The 23972-nt window shown below is 42.9% G+C and overlaps 1 protein-coding gene across 1 annotated transcript in view; it reads right to left on the bottom strand.

The window, feature by feature from the left end:
- Nucleotides 1–6561, bottom strand: part of LOC308380108 (doublecortin domain-containing protein 2-like) — a gene marked incomplete at both ends in the record, with an annotated part of 22878 nt that extends 16317 nt beyond the window's left edge. Inside the window, 7 exons of the mRNA XM_080857384.1 lie at nucleotides 814–1000; nucleotides 1820–1874; nucleotides 2203–2352; nucleotides 3112–3246; nucleotides 3467–3543; nucleotides 5975–6026; nucleotides 6275–6561. Coding sequence (XP_080713510.1) covers nucleotides 814–1000; nucleotides 1820–1874; nucleotides 2203–2352; nucleotides 3112–3246; nucleotides 3467–3543; nucleotides 5975–6026; nucleotides 6275–6561 — 943 coding nt within the window. The remainder of the gene's footprint in view (nucleotides 1–813; nucleotides 1001–1819; nucleotides 1875–2202; nucleotides 2353–3111; nucleotides 3247–3466; nucleotides 3544–5974; nucleotides 6027–6274) is intronic.
- Between the last annotated feature and the right edge of the window lie 17411 nt (nucleotides 6562–23972).

Genomic DNA, 23972 nt, shown 5'->3' with positions numbered 1-23972 from the left:
ATATGACTAGTTTCCATGTCAAAAATGCAATAAGTAATGTAACTATTTAAATGACTTCTTCAAAGTAATGTAACTTATTACATGTGATTACTTTTGATTTTGCTTGGCAGACAAGAGGCATTGAGTGCATACTGCCAAATGAATGGAGACTGTCTAAACTACAAAAATATACTAAGTAGCAGAATGGATGTTATACTTTGAATAAGCTTTAAAGCTTTTTACAGACAATAATATATTTGTGTAACCCGTCATTTCGTTACATATTTTTTCCTTGCATGCAACTTTCTCTCTCCTTCTCTGTCTCTGCCCCTCTCTCTCTCTCTAATTTTCCATAGACAACAATCTTTCTGTGTGTGTGTGTATGTGTGTGTGTTGCTCTCACTCTTTTTAATCTCTCTCTCTCTCTTTCTTTTTCCATCTCTCTCTCTCTCTCTCTCTCTCTATAATGTGCATTGACAACAATGTCAATCTATTTTCCTCAAATGAATGTAATATCGCTCAGAAGACAGTAGGATTGTATCCTGCAAGTGTGGCCTTGTTGACCTGCAACACAAGACCAAAAAGTAGCAGATGTCTCGAGCCCTGCCCTGGCCCTTTTCCGGCCCTGTCCAAGGCCTGTTCTAGGCTTGAGCTGACGCAGAGTCAGCGTCTATCTAAATCCTATGTAGGCCATTAGAGAATGAGATTTGCATAGCTGATTCAAAACCAAAATGGATGACTAATTTTTGTTGCCATGGCTATGCCTTTGGTGAAAGGACAACAGAGGAAGTGGGTCCGCTCCCTGGCTACTGGTTGCGGGGCTATTTGTCTCACCGTTGTCCTGGGCGCTGAGGCTCATGCTGAGGCCGCTCATCTTCTTGCGGAGGTTGATGAGTTGGCTCTGGGATATCTGCTTGACGATGGAGGACAGGTGCTCACGGGGGCCCTGGGGGGGGACTGGCGACTTGCCCTCAGACGGCTCACTGCAGGTCACTATCGACATGCTCACCTGGCCACTCACCTAAGGGGAGGGGGAGAGGGTCAACACACATGCACACGCACGCACGCACGCACGCACGCACGCAAACACACACACACACACACATGCACACACACACACACACATGCACACACACACACACACACACACACACACACACACACACACACACACGCACACACACACACACAAACATTCACACACACACACACACACACACACACACACACACACAAACTTACTCACAGCTAGACAGCAACTATGTAATGGTAAGGCATACTCATGAAGTCAATCCCAAGTACATACGATTAAGGTTAACCAGTTCATGACTGTATTCATGATTATTATATTACTGTAACAAAACAGTCAAATGTCCATTTTGTATGCTTCTCTAACTACTCTCAACAGGTGATAACTGATGACATTTTATTTCTTACAGATTTGACAACCCCGGGCAGGCATAACTTCTAGAACATAAAGAACAAGACTAAGATGTTCCTTAGAGAGATGTTCCTTTATTGTGTGTCTAACCTGACAAACCACGGTATTTGTGTATGTGTGCTAAAATAACGATCACTATTTCCATGTGATATTGATATAGCCACTTCAAATTCATCATACTTCTGCGTTGAATTTACATTCATCTCCATAACCGCCCATGCCTTCGTGGTCAACTAACAGTCACTGTTTGCCATTTGATTTGATTTGTATGCAGTGTCAGCAATTAAAATATGAAGTAGTCTGAAACGGTATCCCTTTGAAAGAGGATATGTTAAGCCAGCTGTTGTGTATATGAAGAAGATGGATCTAAGAGCAGAGAGAGGAGGCCACTGCACTTACACTCCCATTCTGTTTTCTGTATCTCGATATGGGGGGCAGTGAAGCTGCTTTTGATCTGAAATTAAAAATAAATGTATCATTAATCATTCCACAATTAATAATCAATTTGCCGCTCAGTTGAACTTTTACCTGATCCGGTGAGGCATTCAAGTTGGCTAAACTTCACTCTGCCCTTTCACTATTGTGTGTGTGTGTGAGTGTGTGTCTGTGTGTTTGTGTGTGTGTGTGTGTGTGTGTGTGTGTGTGTGTGTGTGTGTGTGTGTGTGTGTGTGTGTGTGTGTGTGTGTATCTATGTGTCTGTGTGTCTGTGTGTGTGTGTCGACTTTGGTTCACGTGTGTGTCATATCTGCATATCTCTTACAAGCCCCGAGAAGCACACTTACCCAAAGACCCTCCTGATCCCTGTGGGTTTCATGAAAAGAAGGTCATTGTACGGAAGCTTCTTGAACCTGTCCCGGCCAACAGCGATGTAGAGCTGACCAGCCTCTAGTTGCTTTCCTTCGTTGATCTGGCTCCCATTCAGTGTATACAGGCTGGCCAAGCATCACATTTATGAGAAGTATTTTAACACAAACTTTAGAGGCTATAGTGATTGAATACCTCTAGATTTTCCAAAGTTTCTCTCTCTCTCTCTCTCTACACACACATACTCACACCTACCAAAACACACACAGAGACACAGACAGACACACACTGCATTCCTCTCACTCACACACATACTTACCCTCACTGTTCATTTCAAACACATCATCTCTGTCTCTCTCTCTCATGCCCAAAGACACACACAAAGTGAAGCTAATCCTATTAGAATGCTTTGCCTAAAACCTAAAACCTGTCATGTGCACCCAAATGCCTGCGCTGAGCATTTAAAATGTCATTAACAGTGAAGACAACTACTGCTGATAAGTAATATGCTCTGACTGCTAAGCCTCGTCACCTGGACGCGACCACTAGCTGCACCACTTCTCCCCCTAAATAGGATCCGTGTAACACATCCGTGTACACAGAGCTATCTCAAACACCATGTGCCATGGTGCCGAAAAACACTGCAGTATCTCCATAGGCAAAGGTTGTGTTTGAGATTAGATTCCAAAACATTTGTCAGGAGAAGGTCATCCAAAATCATTGGAGGGCACATCCTGTCCCCTTTGCCTTCTGCAGACCTGCTTAGGTATCTAACTCCTGGGGTTTACCAGTGAAGACCCCCACCCAGATTGTTTTGAACCCCCCCCATCACTAGAACTACTACTTGTAGCTGTAACCCTCCTGACTCCCCAGAGGTGAGTGTTTACCTGCGGACGCCCCCTATAATCTTCAGGCCAATTTTCTCACTGATCATCTCCAGGATCCGCTCATACTGGCCCACAATCCTGTGCGGGATCAGCAGCCTCACAGCAGGGTTGATCAGGTCTCCATTCGCTATCACACTAAACCAATACAGTTGGTAGAAGAGTTAGTGCACGCAAGCGCACACACACACACACACACACACACACACACACACACACACACACACACACACACACACACACACACACACACACACACACACACACACACACACACACACACACACACACACACACACATTGTTTAGCCAGACACACCTACCCAGAGCTAGACAAGCCTCATGTTTTTTAGACTTACAAAATGGCACACGGCTCTTTGATGGGCTTCAGGAAGCGTGCTGACACGATAATGCGACTCTGAGGCACTGGCTTGGCCTACAAGAGAGAAACAGTAACATACATATCACCAGGCTCACTGCAGGATAACCAACCTACCCGCCTGCTCTCTTCTGCATGCTGTGAACATAAGCGTATCGAGCAAAACAATTGTCTTGTCCTACTCCAGTCCTAGTCCTACTCCAATGATTTCTTAGAAACTGCCCTGATCTTAGTTCTACTGCACTAACATCTGTCTTGCTGAGGTGACCTGTGTTGCCTAGAGACAGGATGTGTTGGTGGCGGAGGACCTGAGGCTAATTATACAGCCTTTTAGGTGGAGCCTAGAAGAGCCATAATGACCTCCTGAAGGGCCTACCTCATTAAAATAATCAGGGTCAGTGTGTGTGTGAGTGTGTGTGTGTGTGTGTGTGTGTGTGTGTGTGTGTGTGTGTGTGTGTGTGTGTGTGTGTGTGTGTGTGTGTGTGTGTTGAAGGTTCTTCAAGTTTGCTTGATTGTGACGGTGACCCTTTGTTAAATGCCCTGGCAACCTCTGTCTTAAACAATCTTAGCTGAACAAAAAGAAAGTAAAAGAGAGACAGTGAGTTCATGAAACATCTGACGTATTTTATAAAGCCATATAAGCTTATAAAGCTTATAAGGCTAGACATTCACGGTGGCCATTGTCATATAATGAGACTGTAGGTGTGGAGGTCTACACACACATGTGTGTGTGTGTGTGTGTGTGTTAGTGTGTGTGTGTGTGTGTGTGTGTGTGTGTGTGGGTGTGGGTGTGTGTGTGTGTGTGTGTGTGTGTGTGTGTGTATGTTATAATGAAGGCTGAAGATAACCATGTTTCAAATCAAATTAAAAGTTTTTCAATGTTTCTGAGTTGGTTAAAACATCAGGAAACATTATATCGAGGTTTCAGCCAACACCCATTGCAAAGGACTTAAATAAATCTTCCTTTCTTAAATAAATAAGAAAGTGTGAATAAGGAGTGTTTACAAGATTACCTAAACATTAAAAAAAACAGAACTGAAGAAAAACTTAATAAGCTTAGAGTAAGAAAGTACATTTCGATGTCAACTTAATTTGAGAATAGATTACACTGAACAGTGAACAGTAGCTTTTAAGATCAGAGCACAATGCATACAATAAATGTGTGTTCTGGAATGCCTAGTAGTACTTTTAAACACAGGAAAAAAACACCAACGATGTTCTGTTTTTCATCATCTTATGATGGTCATATACCTAGTGATAGTGATTTTAACCTTCATATATCAAATAGAATGGTCAGTCATACTGTATGTGCTCTGTACTCCTACTTGAGAACGAAATGTGACCCGTATACATTTTGATATCGATAACCTGATAAAAATGATAATGGAAAAAAGTTTATCATGCTAATTATGAGTATTATGTATCATGATGATGCTTATTTATAGATTATCATGACAACCTTAGTATGTGACCACCTGTGTGTGTGTGTGTGTGTGTGTGTGTGTGTGGTTTGAGCCGAATGGACACAAACCAGCAGTCTACGCATCACAGGGTCCCACTCTAGTCTCAAGTTTAATGTGGTCTTGACAGCACTCACTCCATGAGAGTACGCACTGAGGACGGCAGATAAAAACTCATGTATGAGTAATGCTGGACCAGCGAGCCACAGACAAAGTGATTTCCCCCAGACGATCGACGCTACGAGTCATTAAGCCGTACGCCTCGCATGCCTGCTTCGCCTCACTCTGGAGCTATCTGATCCCTGTATGCCAGTGTAATTATTGAGCTTTCATTTATTAATCACACAAGTACACTGCTCACTACTCTATGTTCAGAGTAAAGAAAATGTAACCAGTTCACAAGGCAGGCATCTTTGTATTACCTTAGTATTATCCATTAACTGATATGTAGGAAGTGGTGTAGTATTGCAGCAATGTGGGAACTTATCAATTTGTTGCAACAGCTCCTGGTTGACCCTAGTCTGACCTAATGGTATGGATTTAGCAAGACATGTGATGCAAATTGCGTACGCGTATGATAACAATTGTGCATGATATCATTAATATAATGCTAAAATACCTTCTGACTTTAAGCCAACTAAAATTGCTATCTCTTTAATAGAAAAAGTGTCTGTCTGTCTTTGGGATATAATAAATGCACAAATTACAACCTTAGTGATGCTGCACCAAAACACAAATAGACAAACACACACACACACACACACACACACACACACACACACACACTCACACTCACACAACACTTGTAGAAAGCAGAGATTCATCAAGCCCAACCTGTGGCTTTTAGCAAACTATTGGAGGGTAGCTAAATGCATAGTAATGACAGAGAAGCTTTCCCTCTGTTTCTGGCACAGTCCTCCTACTTCTGGTAGTACAATGTTAAGACATTGAACTAGCCTTACATTTTTGGATAGAGAGGGAGACAGGTCATAATGTTAAGCTCTTTACAGGCTGACAGGGTAACTCACCAGACCATTGCTCTGCTGCATTCTTTTCTTTCTGGCTCCAATCTGAACGTAACTGTCAACAAAAAGGATCTGTCATTTTGTCATTTCAAACAATTGCCCCCAATACACACAGGTATTATCTCAAACCTTAAACTGATAATGAGGCGTGAAAACAGTTCGACTATTTGTCTTCATGAATGCTCTCTGTGGACAAGGCTTTCACGCAATGACAAAAGAGTTGGCGTGAATTGAACTAACGAGAGCCAAAATAAGACGAACAGTTTCCATCTACTGCTACATGATAACACGGTTGTCACTTACTCTAGTTTCTTGAACTTCTCTCGGCCAGCCGCCACATACTGCTCCCCGCTCTGGAGGTGCTCCATGGAAGCCACCCGATGCCCTTCTCTAGGTGTATAAATGTTCCTCACCGCTCCGAAAGGAGGTTTCACCCCACCCGTCACTTCTCGCAGAAACGTCTCAAAGTTGGACACCCTCTTCTCGTTTATCACCAAACGCCGAGCTTCGTAATACGGATCTCCGTTTCGATAGACAAAAATGTTCTTTACTACGGGCTGCGACAAAAAATGTGGCCTCTCTGCGTTCATTGTGAAGCAAAGACCGAGGAAAGCACACAAATTGAGCAGAGACAGGAACATACAGGTTCTACTATTTGGCACAGGTACTTTTCATAGGTAAGCCATATCTATCTGAGGGAACGTCCTCGCTGAGAGAGAGTGAGAGGGGGCGCGTGTTATTGGCCCTCTGCGCTCATGTTACACCTGATAAAATGCTAGGAAGACAGCAGTAAGAGGACGCAGCTATGTAGCCTACTCCGGGTTTTATGTCCACATAGGCTGTGGTCCGCAGGTACAGGTGACTGCAGGTGAGACAAACTTTGTGTGTGGTGTGTACTTATACCTATTAGAAAAGGAAAACCTCATACAGCTAACACACACATACACGCACACACACAAACACATTCACGTACACGAACGCGCGCACACACACACACACACACACACACACACGCACACACACACATACTTGTTGCGCCACCTGTGATGGGCGCGTGGGGTATCATGGGAACCTTCCTGTTATTTTGAAGGGTTTCTATAGTAACGGATCAATTCTCATGTCGCATCGCGGTAAGGCGGCTACAGGGGGATTTCTTATTAACCAGGCGGTCCCACCCTGGCTCCCGCTTTTTTAACAGCCTACTATAGGTTGAAAAAGAAGAAGTCGAATTCGGGGTGAACAGTTGCGTCTCTGAGAGGTATTGAGAGAGTTATAAGAAAAGCAGAATGATTGCGGGGATAGTTTTGTATTTGAAAACTCTCAGGGTTCCGTTTTAATGAGATGTCAAGGGACTATGACTATATGTAGCCCCTGCGGAAGATCTGGCTTAGGGGAAAAGTGTTTGTTTGGAGTGTTGCATAACAACACATAAATAAAGCAGTTATACATGTAATCTGAATGTTGAACTGAGGAAAGCGTCCAGTTACTGTAAGAAGTCAGAAGATCAGTAGCCTTATTGCAAGATAATTTGATAACTAGAGCTATAAGTATTTGCCTGTAATATGGACCTGTTGTCGGCCCACTTAAAAAGTGATGTGTCTAAATTGAACTAGCCCATCTTACTGATGTACATAAACAGAGAAGGCAATGGTTTCAAAGAAAGTCTTTACATGTTTTACCCTAATACACATTATTTGTAGACTTTAGGCCTACTGAAACCGGCTTTTAGTGTGTAGATCCCATTTGTCCACAAATGAATTCAAAAGCGCTTGTTCAGAGAGGAGCCATGACCCAGTTTCCCATATAGAAAGTACCTGAGATTATTGCTCATTCCCCTCAGGATTCAAAGGAGCATCTTCTGGGAGGTTTGAATTTACCCACCAGAGGGAGGCGCTCTCTACCCATGTCACCACGTCTGCCTCAGAGTCCTGTGCACGCCCGCGTCGCTGCTTTGTCATAGACAATGTGACGGAGATGAAGTGGGAAGTGTAGTGCGTAAGTGATTTACCCTTTAAAACCACCACTTTCTTTCTCCCTTTCCTTCTCTCTCTCTCTCTCTCTCTCTCTCTCTCTCTCTCTCTCTCTCTCTATCTCTCTCTCTCTCTCTCTCTCTCTCCCCTTATCTCCCTTTACTGTTACCTCTCTCTCCGCCCTCCACCCTTTGCTCCCTTTTGGCTTATACGTGTTCTCAATAGCCATATACCTCAGTAGAGTCGGAGGGGATGGACTATAGAGAGAGCGTCAGCAGCCACAGGCAGAGAGATGAAACAGTGAGGGGACTGGAGGAGAGGGTCAGGCAGCTCCAGAGAGAGCTGGGGGAGGCCCAGACTGATGCCAGGGCCAACAGGCAGCAGTTCTCCAGCCTCAAGGAGCTGGTCAAGGCGTAGGTCCAGCAACACCACCAACACCACAGCACAGCAAAGCAAAACAACAGCTTTGCATTACGTCAGAGGATCTCTTTGTTTCCCTAGTCAAATATTAGCAAAGTGATTAATGAAGGTTTGAAAAATGTAATGAATTAGATGGACCCCCAACAGCCATTCAGGACTCTACTTAAACAGCTCAGCTAATTCATTACTTTACTTAGTTAGCTGAGTTATCAAGGAAGCATTCATATTGAGCATTGTCTCAAGGCGCTTTACAGAGCCCGAGGCTTAAATCCCAGAAAGTAAACAAAGCAGTGGCTCTCGAAATAAAAAACTTGCTTAGTTTTGCCAACCACAGAACATAATTTATAATCAACCAACCATTCAACATCAATCTTGATGGGGGTGGGTCATGGTTCATTTGCAGTACACATCATACACCACAAGATGGCAGCCTCACATCTCCTGTTGAGAAAAGCACAAAAATAGTAAGACAGATCTTTGTAAACACATCCTGCCATGATTCTGAATGCGTGTTATTCTAAACAGAGTGTGGTCATGATTGAGGATTTCACAGATCTCTAAGCAACAGTAGAAATCAGTTCTAGGAACTATACTGTAATTCAGTATGTAGCCTGTGTGTGTGTGTGTGTATGTGTGTGTGTGTGTGTGTGTGTGTGTGTGTGTGTGTGTGTGTGTGTGTGTGTGTGTGTGTGTGTGCGTGCGTGCGTGCCTGTGTGTGTGTGTGTTTGTGTGTGTGTGTGTGTGTGTGTGTGTGTCAGGCTGGAGTGTGTGAACCTGTCTTTCCTCTGATTTCTCCAGGGCCTGGCAGGGGGATTGTGTGGCTGTTGCTGAAGTCAGCAGGATTGTGGGTAAGATCAGACTTTCTCATATGGGACATATAGCTAAAAGAAGTAAAGATACTATTGTTGAGAAAGATGGCTATTGTTTTACAGTGTTTCAAAGACTTTTAGCAGATTATTTTTGTTGTTGAGAAAATAAAAGTTCCATAATGAAGATTTTCACACCGGTGAAATTAATTATTTGTATATATCTGGACAGCTTGTTAATAAGAATATTCTTAATGACTATTCATGTTTTATTTTATTTATTTATTTCCTGTAGAGAGCACCTTAAAAATAACCCCCCTTGGAGGGCCCCCATATTTTGCCCCAGGGAAGTGTACCCATGTTGTAGTTGATCCTGTGGCACAGAGGCAGTTGGGCTGCAGGATTATGTTACTAACATTAATCTCATCAGCAATGAAGTTGATGTGAGTTCAGTCATGCCAGTGATATGAGTGTGTGTGTTCCCCAGGTGTCGTGTCGCCTCTCATCACAGTGTCGGATGTTGGGAGAGGTCAGTCACACCTGAGCATTCAGGTAAAGAGATGCTTTTTTGCTCTAGCTATCTCTTTCTCAAACACACATACACACACACACACACACACACACTTTCCTCATTCATTCCTTCATTCATTTATTCATTGATCTGTACATCTGTACACATCTTAAATCCATTCACTATGATCTAGCGAGCACTGAGCATCTTAAAATGGAGGTGAAAGGGTCAGTTGGTTACATTAGTGAAGAGTATATTATCAGTAATTGATATCACAAGTCTATAGGCATCACTAAAGCTTTCAAGTGGCTTATCCCCTTAAGACTTATGCTGGATACGCAGAAGTGCTGCTGCTCACTATAACACATTCACTAATCAGACAATAATGACCCACATTTGCGGAGAGAAAAGCTTATTGTGTTCCTCCTTGTGGACGATACACTCGCAGATTGGAGCAGCTGTGTCAAGCAGCACTGAATGCTGGGTAATTGCTCTTGTGTTGTGTTGTGTTGTTGGCATTGGAGGTAATGGCCGCCGCTGTTCCGTGTCTCTCCGCAGCCCAAAGTGTCCCGTAATTGGGGACCGGTGACAGAGCGCGCGGCAAAGAGGCCTGGTGTGAAGGGGAGTGGCGTGGCCCAGCTGTCAGCGCAAGCCAAGGAAAGGTAATGATGATGGAGAATAAACAATAACCAGATTATGTCTTAAGAGTCTCACCCCCACCTTCCTCCTCCTGTTTAGAATGCAGCAGCTGGACCCTTGGTTGTTTTCAATATCACAGACATGACTGACAAATATTGTGCTTTTAAGATGCAGTGGACAACCTTCCCTACCTGATGGATCCCATTTGTTAACACATTCATCTCTTTAAAGTAACGCTATACAACAATTTGCTTCTGCTTTTAATGAGCAACTACCTTTGGTATTCAAATTAATTTCGGTGGAATATGGTCCTGTGACGGACACATAAACAAACTTGTTGTTCCCACTAGCCATTGAGGCTCTGCACTATGGAGTTCTGTTGTTTTGGTCGAAAAAGCACGCAAAAATGAAATAAAAATCCCTTCACCGCACGACATTGCCAACAATGTTGTCAAAAAACACCAGTTGACATGTGAGCAAGCTTATGCCAGTGCCAACTGGCCTGCTGGTGGTGTTAGCAAGGTTTTTGCTTGCTTTTTAGGTAGGTACCTGTAGACCAAAACTCCATAATGCTTCTATGATCTGCATCTTTAGAAATGTGTGCCATATACAGTATAATCTCAATGTAAAGACACTGTGACAGGAGATGCTTGATTGACACTCAGTAGTCTGCGATGTAAAACAAAGGTTACATTGAAAGGCTGATGTATACATGTGGACATGTAGATGGCCTGTGGGAGGCACAAACACACACACACACACACACACACACACACACACACACACACACACACACACACACACATATATATATGGAAAATAAGACATGTTAGGTCAGGGCTTATATTTCCAGTAAGAAACAAACCCAGCGGTACACCCCAATCCCTGGGTGCTCTCATGTTGCTCAGATTCTGCTGAACTGAAGTGCCTTGAAATGGCAGACGCTGATCAATACCCAATGCTGACTGCAGGCGTGTGGCTGAAATTCAGCCCTGTCTCAATTTGTGGCAATCTTCTGCATAAATACAACCACCTGCTGATCGTAGCACGCGATCGATCCCCACTCTGCGTTCGAAATTGCCCCCCCCCCCCCCCCCACACACACACACACACACACACACCTCCTCTCTATTGTTTGTTTACCTGATTGTAGTCTCTCAAACACACTCTCCCTCGGCGCTGGTCTATTCCCCCTCACCTGCGGGACAATCACCTGAGGAGGCCCAGGAGCGCGTTTCGCATTAGCCCTTAGGTCCATAATGAACTGGCTGGATTTGCCGTCACGCCACTTGGGCTGGGAAAGGCCAAAGCAATCGGCTGCCTTCACTGCTGCCTGGACAGGGTCATGGTACGTTGATTAAATGGATGGGATTGTTCCAATTTGTATTACCTGAGGGCAGAGAAAACCTTTTTTTGTTTTGCCAATCATGGACCACAGATCAATAATTATGGACCATTTAGTTCATATGCATCAGATATGAATTGATTTTTTTACCATCTTCCACATGGCGGGTAAACATTTCGAAGACAAAATGATTTATTAGTGACAGAGTCCAGGCAGAATGCAATCATGTATTTGTTCCTCTAATTAGGACAGCCTGTACCTCTGAACACTTCTGATGGCAGAAGGCTAGGTCACAGGCAGCTCAGCAGCATGAGTAGACCTCTGTTACTGTACAGTGCATATGAGTAGGCCTTCATGTGGACACTACTCTGAGGAAGATTGAAATTGAAATTGAAATGAGTGCTAGTGACTAGTGACTGTTTACGGCAGAGATAGTGACACACACACACTCTGAATTTTATCTCTGCATTGTACCCATCCAGCCAGGGTAGTGATACACACAGTGATACACACAGTGAAGCACACTGACCCGGAGCAGTGAGCTGCCTTTGAGCGCCCGGGGAGCAGTGATTGGGGTTAGGTGCCTTGCTCAAGGGCACCTCAGCCGTGGATGTGGGCATGGGGGAGCAGTGCTCTACCACTTCCCCCGCCCACATTATTACTACTGGTCGGGGATCAAACCGGCCACCCTCCGGTTACCAGCCCGAAACCCTAACCAGTAGGCCACAGAGATGACTGGAGAGCAATTATATTACGTCTAAAGTGTGCACAGAATTTTGTATAGTTACATTATTTTTATCGACTGCTTTTGTCTTTTCTGTGGACAGGAAAGATGGCAACCCCAAAAGCGGCTGCCAGAATAGTTGTTGAAAAACTTCTCAAGCACCACAGTCTGACACTGAAAAACCTTGATAGCATTGTAATTGACGTCTTTTAGCGATATTGTTGACAACATTGTGCTGTGAAAGCTTTTCATACCTTTTTACAGAGGGTTTCCAACCTGGACCACAGAACTACATAGTGCATAGCCAGAATAGTGGTAATGACAGGTGTGTTTATCTGTAATTGATAAAGGTTTCTTTGTAATGTGTAAGATTATAAGGGATTCTGTAAAGAATCATTTCATTTCTTTCATGAAGCTGGCTGTTATGTTACAGAGAGCAACACCCTGTCAACCTGAAGGAAGAGCAGAAGGCTACAGAGAGACTCAGTGCTGTTGCATCCCGTCCTCAGAAGTGTGCTGGCATAGAGTCAGCAACGGAACTGGTGCTTAACACTCACCACAGTTACACTAACAGCCCTCGCAATTCAACCATTATCACACACCAATCCACCTCAGGCAATAACACTGATACCAATATAAAATAACGTTTTACTTTAAGACAAGATATAGCTATGACTGTAATAGGCTTGCATTGGACATTGTGCACTGTAGATTGCCAGTCAGAGAAAGAGTGTCCTTTCACTGCACAGACGAGTCATTATAAAGTGTGATTGCCGTACGCAGGAATTACTTCCTGTTGCATTTCACCATAGAGCTGAAAGATCCTCTGACTGAATGTTCTCTGTTGTCTGACCAGTAGTAGTCCTACTAGACCAAAAGGGGATATTCAGTGTTGTTCAATATGATGAGCAGTTGGTGCAACATCCTTCACTCCACAACCAACCCTAGGGGCTCCAGAGCAGTCCCCAACATAGAGCCAGCCTTCTTCATCAATTTGTTCAGTGTCTTAGTGTCTCTGGCTCTGATGCTGTTGCCCCCAACAGATAGCTGCAAAACAAATTGCACTTGTCATACCAGACTGGTAAAATATGTGCAGCATCTTGCTGAACGTAGTTAAGGACCAAAGCCTTCTTGAGAAGTCGAATCTGCTCTGTCCCTTCCTGTATACAGCATCAGGGTTACATGGAGGTGAACGCCCAGGTATTTGAAGCTCTCCACCACCTCCACCTCTTTCTCCAGAATAGAAACAGTTTTACCCTTTAGTGTTGCAAACCACAGGGAAGTATTATTATTAAAATAACGGCTATTGAATTCATATCATACGGAGTGTAATCTGAGCCAACTGTGGATGGCCAGAGCTCTTTAGTGTGTTTCATTGTAAGATGAGATCCAGTTAAAGCCAAGAGATAATGTTGTACAGATACATGTATTCCTTTGTACAAAACCACTTGCAGTAAAGTACAGATCTATACATATTCATCAGTATGTGTGTGTGTGCCCTGGCTATCGGGCGCATGATATTGTTGTTGTCAGTGTCTTGCTCTACCAGTTGAGCTTCAGAAACAACAAACACATGTTTCCGTGTACTGAAAGCTGATTTTATGGTTTGGTGCTTTTCGGAATATTTCAAGGCATGGGATGTTGTGGAACAGTGGTTATCATTGCTGCCTTGCAAGCGGGCAACATGGGCTAAATTCCTGACCGTTCCAAGGTGTGTCTGGTTTCAAGGTTTATCTGTTTGGATAAAAGTGTTTGCTAAATACTTTACCTCTAAGATATTCCAGTTGTCTCTGAGACAGTGTTGTGCTACATTTATTAAAGTATTCAGATGCAATTGACTTCAAGAGCAATGATATTCATTGATATCGGTACGTGTGTTCCCCTCGCTGTCCAATCCATGATGGTGGTGTCAGCATGTTGCACCGCCAGTTAAGCTACAGGAACAGGGAGTTGAGCTGTCAAGGCCCCCCATCATGGGAAGGGACGTCAGGGTGGTATGGTGGCATGACAGCAACCAGAGGGCGCTGACAGAGGCAGGCAGGCATGTTTCTCTCCTCAATTCCTCTCTCACTCTTCCCTGGTCTTCACATTACTGTTTCACTTAAGGAAGTGTATTCACCTCCATCCATTTTGCAGATGCTTTTATATAAGGCAACTTACAGCATAGTAGAGTACAATATACAATATGTTCATCCATTTTCATAACTCCCTCTATTTGCCAACCTTCCCTCATCTTCATATCACTGTGTGGACAGGAGTAGCTCTGGATCAGTCAGGCCTGAATCAGCCAGGCATTTGTGGACCACATGGGAAACCATGTTCCAGAAATGCTTGCAGTATGATAGAAGTGATAGCTTTGATATCTACCATGTCGCAGAATTTGTCTCCATAGAAGACATTTTTTATATTACCTCCTGTGGTTGTGAGCCCAAATGTATGCCATGATGACTGTGTGTGTGTGTGTGTGTGTGTGTGTGTGTGTGTGTGTGTGTGTGTGTGTGTGTGTGTGTGTGTGTGTGTGTGTGTGTGTGTGTGTGTATGAGAGAGAGAAAGAGAGAGAGAAAGAGAAAGAGAAAGAGAGAGATTGTGTGTGTAATCCCTTTACCTCTGTGTGATTTCAGGGCTGCAGAGATGAGGCTGCTGCTGTGAAGGAGGAGAAAGCTGACACCAGTCACACAGGTAAACTATGTCCTCTTTAGGGTCAAAGGTCAGGGCCCAAACACCCCTCACTGGGATCAGGTTGAAAGGGGGGAAGTCATTTACAGCACCTTATCTAAGCAGAGAACATTCAGATTCAGTTGAAACAGGGTGAACGAACCATTGGTCATGCTAATTATAGGTGTGAGATGGGGTGATGATGGAGCCTTGCAAATGGAATCTTCTTCTGTTTTACATCTGATACAATCTTGAGGCGGTAGTGATAATGATGATGATGATGGTGATAACGATGATGTTGCTTGTGATGGTGATGATGATGATGCTGCTGCTGATGATGATGATGACGATCATGATGATGTCAATGATTCTGATGAAGATGATGCTGGTGATGCTCCTTATGTTCTTCTGGTCTTCCTTGATATTATCAGGGTTCAGGGAGCCTTCATGCTAAGTCGTGCGTGATACTGAGCACGGATATGTAAATGTCTTGAGGGCGTGTACCTGCCTGCTGTGTCTGTCACATGTCCTCTACACAAGGGTTTTTTCTAAACAAAGGAACAGGGGTGCTGCGCCCTCATACTCCCGGCGTGCGCCCTCTTACCGAAATGCCAATTGAACCTAAGTCACACTTGGGCCTGTACTTACATGCTGCCGTACAGCATACACTTTTTTTCAATACGATCTTTTCTCCGCGAAAATATCCCAGCACCACCACCTGACAATGTGTCCGATCCTCAAATACGTTATAATTACTCCAAAAATATTCCGATCCGACCGTTAGACGGTGCAAAAACGATCCGAATTGGAGTTTCCCAGACAAGTCGCCATGTTGTTTTGCTGTAAGCTGCTCTCGCGAGATTTGATATAGGTAACATACAAGGTCAGCTAACTTGTAGAGCGAGATTTCTCGAGAGTAAATTACCTTTGATGATGTTGTTTTCTCCTTGACAACCTGGTTAGTGTGTATTGCAAGTGACACATGATGTTGAAGTGTACTAGCATGCTGATACTTTCAAAAATGTTATATAGTCAGTTAATGTACATGACATGACACTCTATTACAAGTACAATTCATTGTTTTCTCCTTGACATAGTGGCATGGTGGTATAACCCTGGTTAGTGTGTACAATTGCAAGTGACACATCATGTTGAAGTGTACTTGCATGATGTGTCACTTGCACTTGCATTTGCTAGGACTTATGCAAGAACAATCCAAGTCCTTGTAAATAAAAGTTTGGCCAATATTTTGAAATTTGTCGTGTTCATTTACAGGGTCAAGTTGTACACTTCTACCTAAAGTTAAATAGTTGCTCAACAGTTGATAATGTCTTGTTTTTCAGGATGACCACAAGATCTCTGTAAGATAGCCTCAGAATGTACCATTCGCTCCCTCGCATCGGCGCAAGGGTTTGCTCACACAAACACACACACACGCCTTTCGTCAGTCCTTGCATGTCGTGACCTCATTAATTCTACAATTAGCACACAGCTTTGAGTAGAGCCTGTGGTGTAGTCTGTCTGTCACTCTGCTGGACAACTTAGAGCTGTGTAGAGATAAGCAGACTGTTTACTCACTGGCCACACCGTAGGCTCACAACATGTCTGCCTTTTGTGCCTTTCAGTGATTACTGTGCGTGCACGTGTATGTGTGTGTATGTGTGTGTGTGTGTGTGTGTGTGTGTGTGTGTGTGTGTGTGTGTGTGTGTGTGTGTGTGTGTGTGTGTGTGTGTGTGTGTGTGTGTGTGTGTGTGTGTTTGTGAGTCTGACTGTGTGATTCTCTGCATGTGTTTGCGCGTTGATTGCGTGTGTGTGTGTGGGAATCGGACTGTGTCAGTTGTAAGTGTGTGTGTTTGTAGATGGGAAGGTCTTTGCTGTGTGTCTATTTCCGTACACGTGTGTGTGTGAGTGTATGTAAGAGGGAGAGACAAAGAGAAAGAGAGATATATATACACGTATAAATGTATTGGTGTGTCAGTGTGTGTGAATGTAAATGGTGTGATATCTGGTGTGTGTGATCGCTCTTGGGTTGTGTAAAAGGGTCTTCTCATGTTCTCTTGCTAATGTGGATTGATGAGTGTGTGCTGTGAGATGATGAGTGTATTGCCAGACGCTGTTCACCACCTGGGCTCAGTTCACACACACCTGCAAAGTACCATGATGAATGTTATGACTGACTATAAAGCATGATCCAGATTTGCACCCAGAGAGTGAGAGAGAGGCCATATAGGGTAGTATATGTACCATATCATATACTGTATGATACTACATGATACAATGTTACCTGGTATACATGTACATATATACATTAGGGATGTGCATCTCATCACTGAGGAAGATGCGATTCAGATCTCGATGCACTACCAACGATCCGAAACATTCAAGATACATAAAAGCAGCTACTAATGCGATACGATACGATTCACCCCTATTGCGATGCAGTACGATTCGACACGATGCGATTCAACAAGATGCAATGCAAAATAATGCAATTTTATATGATTCATAAATGATTCATTTATTTGTCATACAACAAATCATTAAAAAGGTCTCTGACAAAATATAACATGTATGTACTGTATGTGTTAAAGTGTTCTCTGAATGTCATTTTTTTTTTTTACTATACCTGGCAGTCACAACACAGTTTGCTTCATCCTAAACATGTGGATCAATTGCCTCACACACTTATTTTAACTCATCTGTCCTATTTTAAGGTTTTTCTTTAGGTTTTGAGTTGATCTACATGATCAGGATGAAGAAAAAAATCAGTATAATGGAGACTAGCTGCTAGATTTCCTTTACCAATTTAAGGAAGGCACAGGTAAATTCAAGTAACAAATAGAGAGTTTAGCTACGGTATATGGAGTATATTCTTACCTCTTCCTCCATCATAACCTCTGCTATCATCTTAAAACATACCATGTCCTTGGTGCCATGGTCTTCCAAGAAAGCCAGGTCTTTGAAACGTGGTTCAAGCGCCAGTGTTGTGACTGAACGCGTTCATTGAATGAAAGTTCATGAACTCGTTCATAATTTTGGTGAAAGTGAACTGAACGTACACCGTTAATAGTCCCTTATCTCACTGTCTTTTCCTGTGAGAGCGCCGAAGTTGTGTAGAGGCCGAGAGCGGTATTGCAGACAGATAAAGATTTTTAAAAAGTTCACCCTAACCCTAACCCTAGACTTCACGAGAAGCGGCCCTTGACAGCAGTGGACATGAGAGCACGTTTAAGAAAAACTAAGAGAGGTGGAATCTCTGGAATCTATCTAAATATAAAATTGTTGGTCTTGTATTGAGATTATACCGATACAAAAATGTTAGAAACGATGCATCGCGATTCATCTCACATTGTATCCGGTGCACACTTTTTTGATCCGGGCCATCGCATTGTGATCTTTTATGCCGGTGCATCGATGCGAACCGGTGAATCTTCCCATCCCTAATATACATCGTAGGTATTATTATTATGTTAGTGCCATGGGAGTCAATGGCAGCCCCTAGAACCAAATAGTAACTTTTTGTGAAATTTGGCACACTCATTAAGGACAGTCCCTTATTCATTGACACCAAGTTTCATGGCTCTCATTACACCACTCTAGCGTCACCAACAGGTCAAAGTTGGACTTTTGTAACACACGCAACTTTTGAACCGTATGACCGATTTTCAAAAATGAGGTACCACTGGATTCCCTGGATCAAGACGAATTAAACCCACCCCATGGCGTAAATTTCCGGTTATATAGATTTTCCGCTATTTCCGGTTTTATCAAAAACCTTTGAAAGCCTACTCCTCCTACAATTTTTGGCAAATCTTCTTCAAAATCACCAGAGATGATCTTCAGACCTAGCCTCACAAATGTTATCGAACAGAATTTTGATCCTCACAACCGTTTGTCCGGTACAGCCACTCAAATTCAGCCAAACAGGAAGTGAAGTCATATCTTGGCAAATCTTTGAGAAATCAACACCAAACTTGATATGTCACTGGAAGACACTACAACATGTTACCATGTGCAAAGGCAACTTCATATCATATTGATAGGCTATAAAGCAAATTGGATACATTGTTAACGCTAAAAGAATGCTTTACACATCTGCAGGTCAAAAAGTGATACTCTGATTCAATCACAAGTTCATATGAAGACACTTGAGAATGTTCAGTACACAAATCTGAAAAAAAGTTGACTGTAAGATAAAAAGTAGATTTTTGGTGAATATTTGAAACATGCATGCTTGGCTAATTTCTAGGGTGATTTTCAATAGAAGGTCTGCCTCTCTGCTACTTTGCTCCTCCGCGCGTGTCTCACACACTCAGTCTCTCTCTTGACACACGCGCCAGCTGTGCAAGACGCACACACCTCATTTAAGGACATTGTCTGATGACCAAACCCCCACTCACTCTTAGCTTGAAGCCATGGCCCTTGTGGATCTTCAAAGTATTGCATTTGAAATTTAATATCCCATTGGCAAGTCTGCAGAATGGACTTTTCTATACAGTGACAAATTGTCACAAAAATACATTTTTCCCTGGTTCGCAATGATTGGAGGAAACCGCCATCGCTGCTTGCAGCTATATTTGAGCTTGGCTTTGCATTTAACAGATTCAAAAGAAAACATATTATGGTGCTGTCAGGACGCTTAGGAAGTGATTAATTTAGTTTCTGCCATTTCTGCTGAGTACACAGGCACTGGTAGACACATAAAGCTGAAACTCTCTTTCCTTAGAGCCCATCCTACCTGAGAAGCACCAGAGCACCCAGGAGATTCCCTTCTCTAAACTGAAGAACTTCCCAGACCAGAAGAACTACCCAAGAGACCGGAAGAACGACTCCACAGGCAAAAATAACTACCCACAAAACAGGAAGAACTCCACACAGGCCAGGACGGATGACTTCACAGACAGGAAGAACTATCCACAAGCCAGGAAGTGCTCCCCAGATAGGAAGAATGACCCCACTATCCCCAAACCCCCACAAGGTTTATATAAAAAGTCTAAAGCTCAGACTTGGACCAAGGATTGCAGTGGGATGATGAGTGTTGAGAGAGGCATTGTGGGAATGTGGAGGACTCCATCCTGCCCTCAAGCAGGTGGAGTCAGGCCTGGATACCTGTGTGACGATCACCTGGACAGGAAGAGGGCGGTCTTTCACAGGGAGATCATGACCCCAGATGACATGCGCTTCTGAGTTCTCACATTGGGCAAACCACCGTGACAACCAAACAAGGACTCTCAACTCTATGTTGATTTAAAGATGACTCAAATCAAATTATGAGAATGCAGATTCACTGAGAGCTGCCGTATCTCCCCAAAATTGTTTGTGAAAGTGGTCAATCAATATAGATAGATGTATGATAGAATGTTGTCCATAGCAATCTTTTACTGGAAAAAAAGGATTTAAAGAAAATATGGTTAAAGCCTAAATGGTTTATGGTTGTAGCTAGAGACAAAACTGTTCTTTATTTAAACAATCTTTATTAAGTTATTCTTTATTGAGTAGCTTACTGAGAGGTAATTACCTCCAAGAGATCTCTAAAAGAGTACTGTGATTTCCTATTAGTCATCAGTTCTGCACCATAGATGTCATAGATGGTAAGGACCAACACGTTAGGTAATAAAATGCACCTCTACAAGCCTAAAGTAATGTTTGTGTTTGCTTGTTATCTCATGCAAATGGCCTCACACAGGTCTTTTCAGGACAGACAGGCCTTTCGCAGAGGTTTCCATGGTAATTTGCAATCAATGATGTGATAGTGAGGATGAGGCTGTGTTTGTGAGGTGCTCTGTAACTCTGCCCACCTGTCTACCACCACTCACCACTAGGGGAGCCATGGGAACAGTTACACTTCAGGAAGCTACTGGTGAGATGTGTGAGTAAGGGGTAACCTCCACAGAGGTGTCCTGATATAAGAAAATCAGGCACTTGGCAGAGAAGAGGCAAAGAATTGCGTGCTGTAATGTTCTGAATGTAGTAATGTTCTACACTGGAACATGTCATATGTTATGCATGGACATAGTTGATTGCATCAGCTCACATAGAAGTTTAATACCATTTATTCATGTTTTATTGAGATATAATCTGAATTCTCACAAAAATAAATAAACACTATGCAAACAACTATATCAAACCAATAGAATAATATACTGTACATGACTACAAATACTTCACTTGATATACAAGAACAAACTCTTCCATGTACGAGGTATGAATCATAACGAATTACGTTAATTACTTAAGCTAAGCTTACATGGCAGTTGAATGCTTAAGGTCTGATTTCAATTACACATCACTTTATATAGTCATAGAGAGACATGTATACAGACAAACGTTACTAAAACCAGTAGTAGTGAATTCTTCCAGGGCGTTCAGAAGACGCCTGGGCAAAGATTGAGGTAAGAACATTATGAAGAGAATTCACAGAATGCTTTTTCTCAAAGCACAAAAATAGAACTGAATCACACAAATCTACATAACACATTACATAATTTTATAGGAGATTATAGGAAGTTAATTTCATAGCATAAAGATAAGGAACAGTGTATGTACAGAACAGTCAAAAATAATTGCAGTATCGGTTTTATTTCATTTTTCATATAGCAGAAACATTGTGCTCACCCCAAAATATATAAAGGATATAATCTGGAATGTTTTATGTTCTAGAACCTGACTCTCTGTGTTGTGGGGGTGAGTGGACAAAGACTTTAAAAAGTCAAATACGTCATCGCTAGCTGAGCTGAGATTAATGTGGTCTGTTCGCATGATCTGTCTGTCACAGTGAATGGGTTTTCCAGTGTGCACTCCACATGATCTATAGAAAACTCACCAGAAGACCATAGAAATTACCAACCCAATTTATTTCATACATACAATGTCCTAAAGGCCCTCCTCACAGTGAATCAGGATGGGACAATATCAGCTCCCATACAGCCAGTGATCTATGTCCTGTTCACTCTCTAACAACCAATCAGAATTGTGTGATCTCCGTCAGCCTATGTCAACTCTAACTCTTTGTCAACTCCCTCAAAGCCAGTCAGAAAACCAGTGCATCTGACAAGACCATAATATCAGCTTTCCCACCATCAATCAGATTAATGTCACATGCGTCTCATCTTCACATCTGCTCAGACAAAGCCATTATCATTTCATGTCCAACCGATGACTGCAGGGATTTTGTAATCTCATTCACACATGGGAACTGGGCTCCAGTGAAGAAGGATCATTTAAAGATATGGGTAGTTAACATCATTAAGAGTATATGGCAGCCAGGCCATAAGTTGCACAACGTGTCACAGGATGTATATGATATATTGGGCAGTTAACCTGATGCATAAGGTGATGCATGATGCTGGGCGGGCCAAACGACGCTTGATTTATGTGGGTCAAATGACTAAGAAGTTGTGTGCTGGGGTCACATGATAAGAAAAGTGTGGTTTAAGGTCATGTGAATATATTTATCCTTAAATGAATCTTCTAAGTAAGGACATCTTCTTTAATATCTATCAGGCACTTTGATTCATCACAACAGGTGTATGGGGGTGGGGAGGGGGCTAAGGAGATTATGCTTTATTTCTATTGGGTATCTAAGCCAGGCAGCTGACTGAAAACCCCTCTCTCCTAAACACCCCACAGCTGGTCCTGCGGATTTGGCCGAGTGAACGTTGTCATTTTAACGCTCTATGTCATTTTCTTTCAGAACACGCCCACATCTTATTGCCAAATTCGCTCGCATCTGCAAGCTTCAACAAGATTTCCCATATGTATACCAGATAAACACATATAATACATAATTATACCCCGGAATCATTCCTCCAAAAACCCTTTCCCAGCAAGTTTCACAATCTAAGAATGAGATATAGAGATGCACTGGCACTGAAGGACAGAAAAACCCACTCAAAGTTTCAGTTTAGGCTGATGGAGTCTTATGGAGAAGCATAAATATGGTGATGGTCCTACTGAGAGGGAAGCTTGTGTGGTTACCACTAATGATATAGCAGCAATGATAGTGATCACTGGGGGGGTTGGGGGTAGTGTGTCTAGGATTTTGTGGGGTGAGGGTAAGCCATTTTATTAGCTCTGATTCGTTTTTAAAAGTTTGGCTTGTAACTGCATTGCCAGTGGTATTCATTAGTCACATGGAGCGATGTGCTATGGCTTAAGTCAGGCTAAACACTCTAAAGGCATGCTGTGTCAGAGACCTTAGGATGGAAGTCTTTTAAGAGTCAGACTTCAAGATGAGGCCAGAGACAAAATACTGAAGAGAGAATCTGTTTGAGCTGAAGCCCAAATAGCAGCTGATCTTGGAATGGCTCTGCTGAATATTGACCACATCCCAGCCACACCCGGGCCATGTCAGGGCCAGATCAGGCCCACATCAGGGCCAGAGCAGGTCTGGGTACATTCCTTCTCGGGATGATTTCAAGTGCATCACACAACCCAGACAATAACTTTGCGGACACTGAGGCAAGCTTAGTTCTTCAATGTCTCATTGTCAGCCTGATTGGTTGGCTGAACTGATTATAGTTCTGCCTAGATCTGTGGTATGTTTGCTTGCCGATTTTCAGTGTGCTGTGTGTTTTTGTTTCAGAACAGATTTCAGTGACATTTCAAGCACATTTCAATCAATTCGTCTCAGCTGTAATCTGGCCCCGAGATCATTAAATAATTCATTATATAAATCGAAAAAGCAAAACACACAAGTATAGGTGGAACAACATAGACATCATTAACAGTCATCGGATATCGAGTTTAGATTGAGCCCGACAGACGGCCAACCACACGGCACAGCCACATATCCGTTCACGAGAGAAAAAACACGACTAGGTTTTATGGATTTATTTCATAATAGCTTGGATGGCACTTGCACAGATTTGTCCTGTTGTGAGCTTGCCGATTGGTTGTTGTACCACCTACCTCCTCTTTGACTGGTGTGAC

The sequence above is a fragment of the Sprattus sprattus genome, assembly GCF_963457725.1.
Source record: "Sprattus sprattus genome assembly, chromosome: 19".
NCBI classification, from domain to species: Eukaryota; Metazoa; Chordata; class Actinopteri; order Clupeiformes; family Clupeidae; genus Sprattus; species Sprattus sprattus.
The sequence above is the reverse complement of the archived record's forward strand: the minus strand, read 5'-3'. Positions and strand labels throughout refer to the sequence as shown.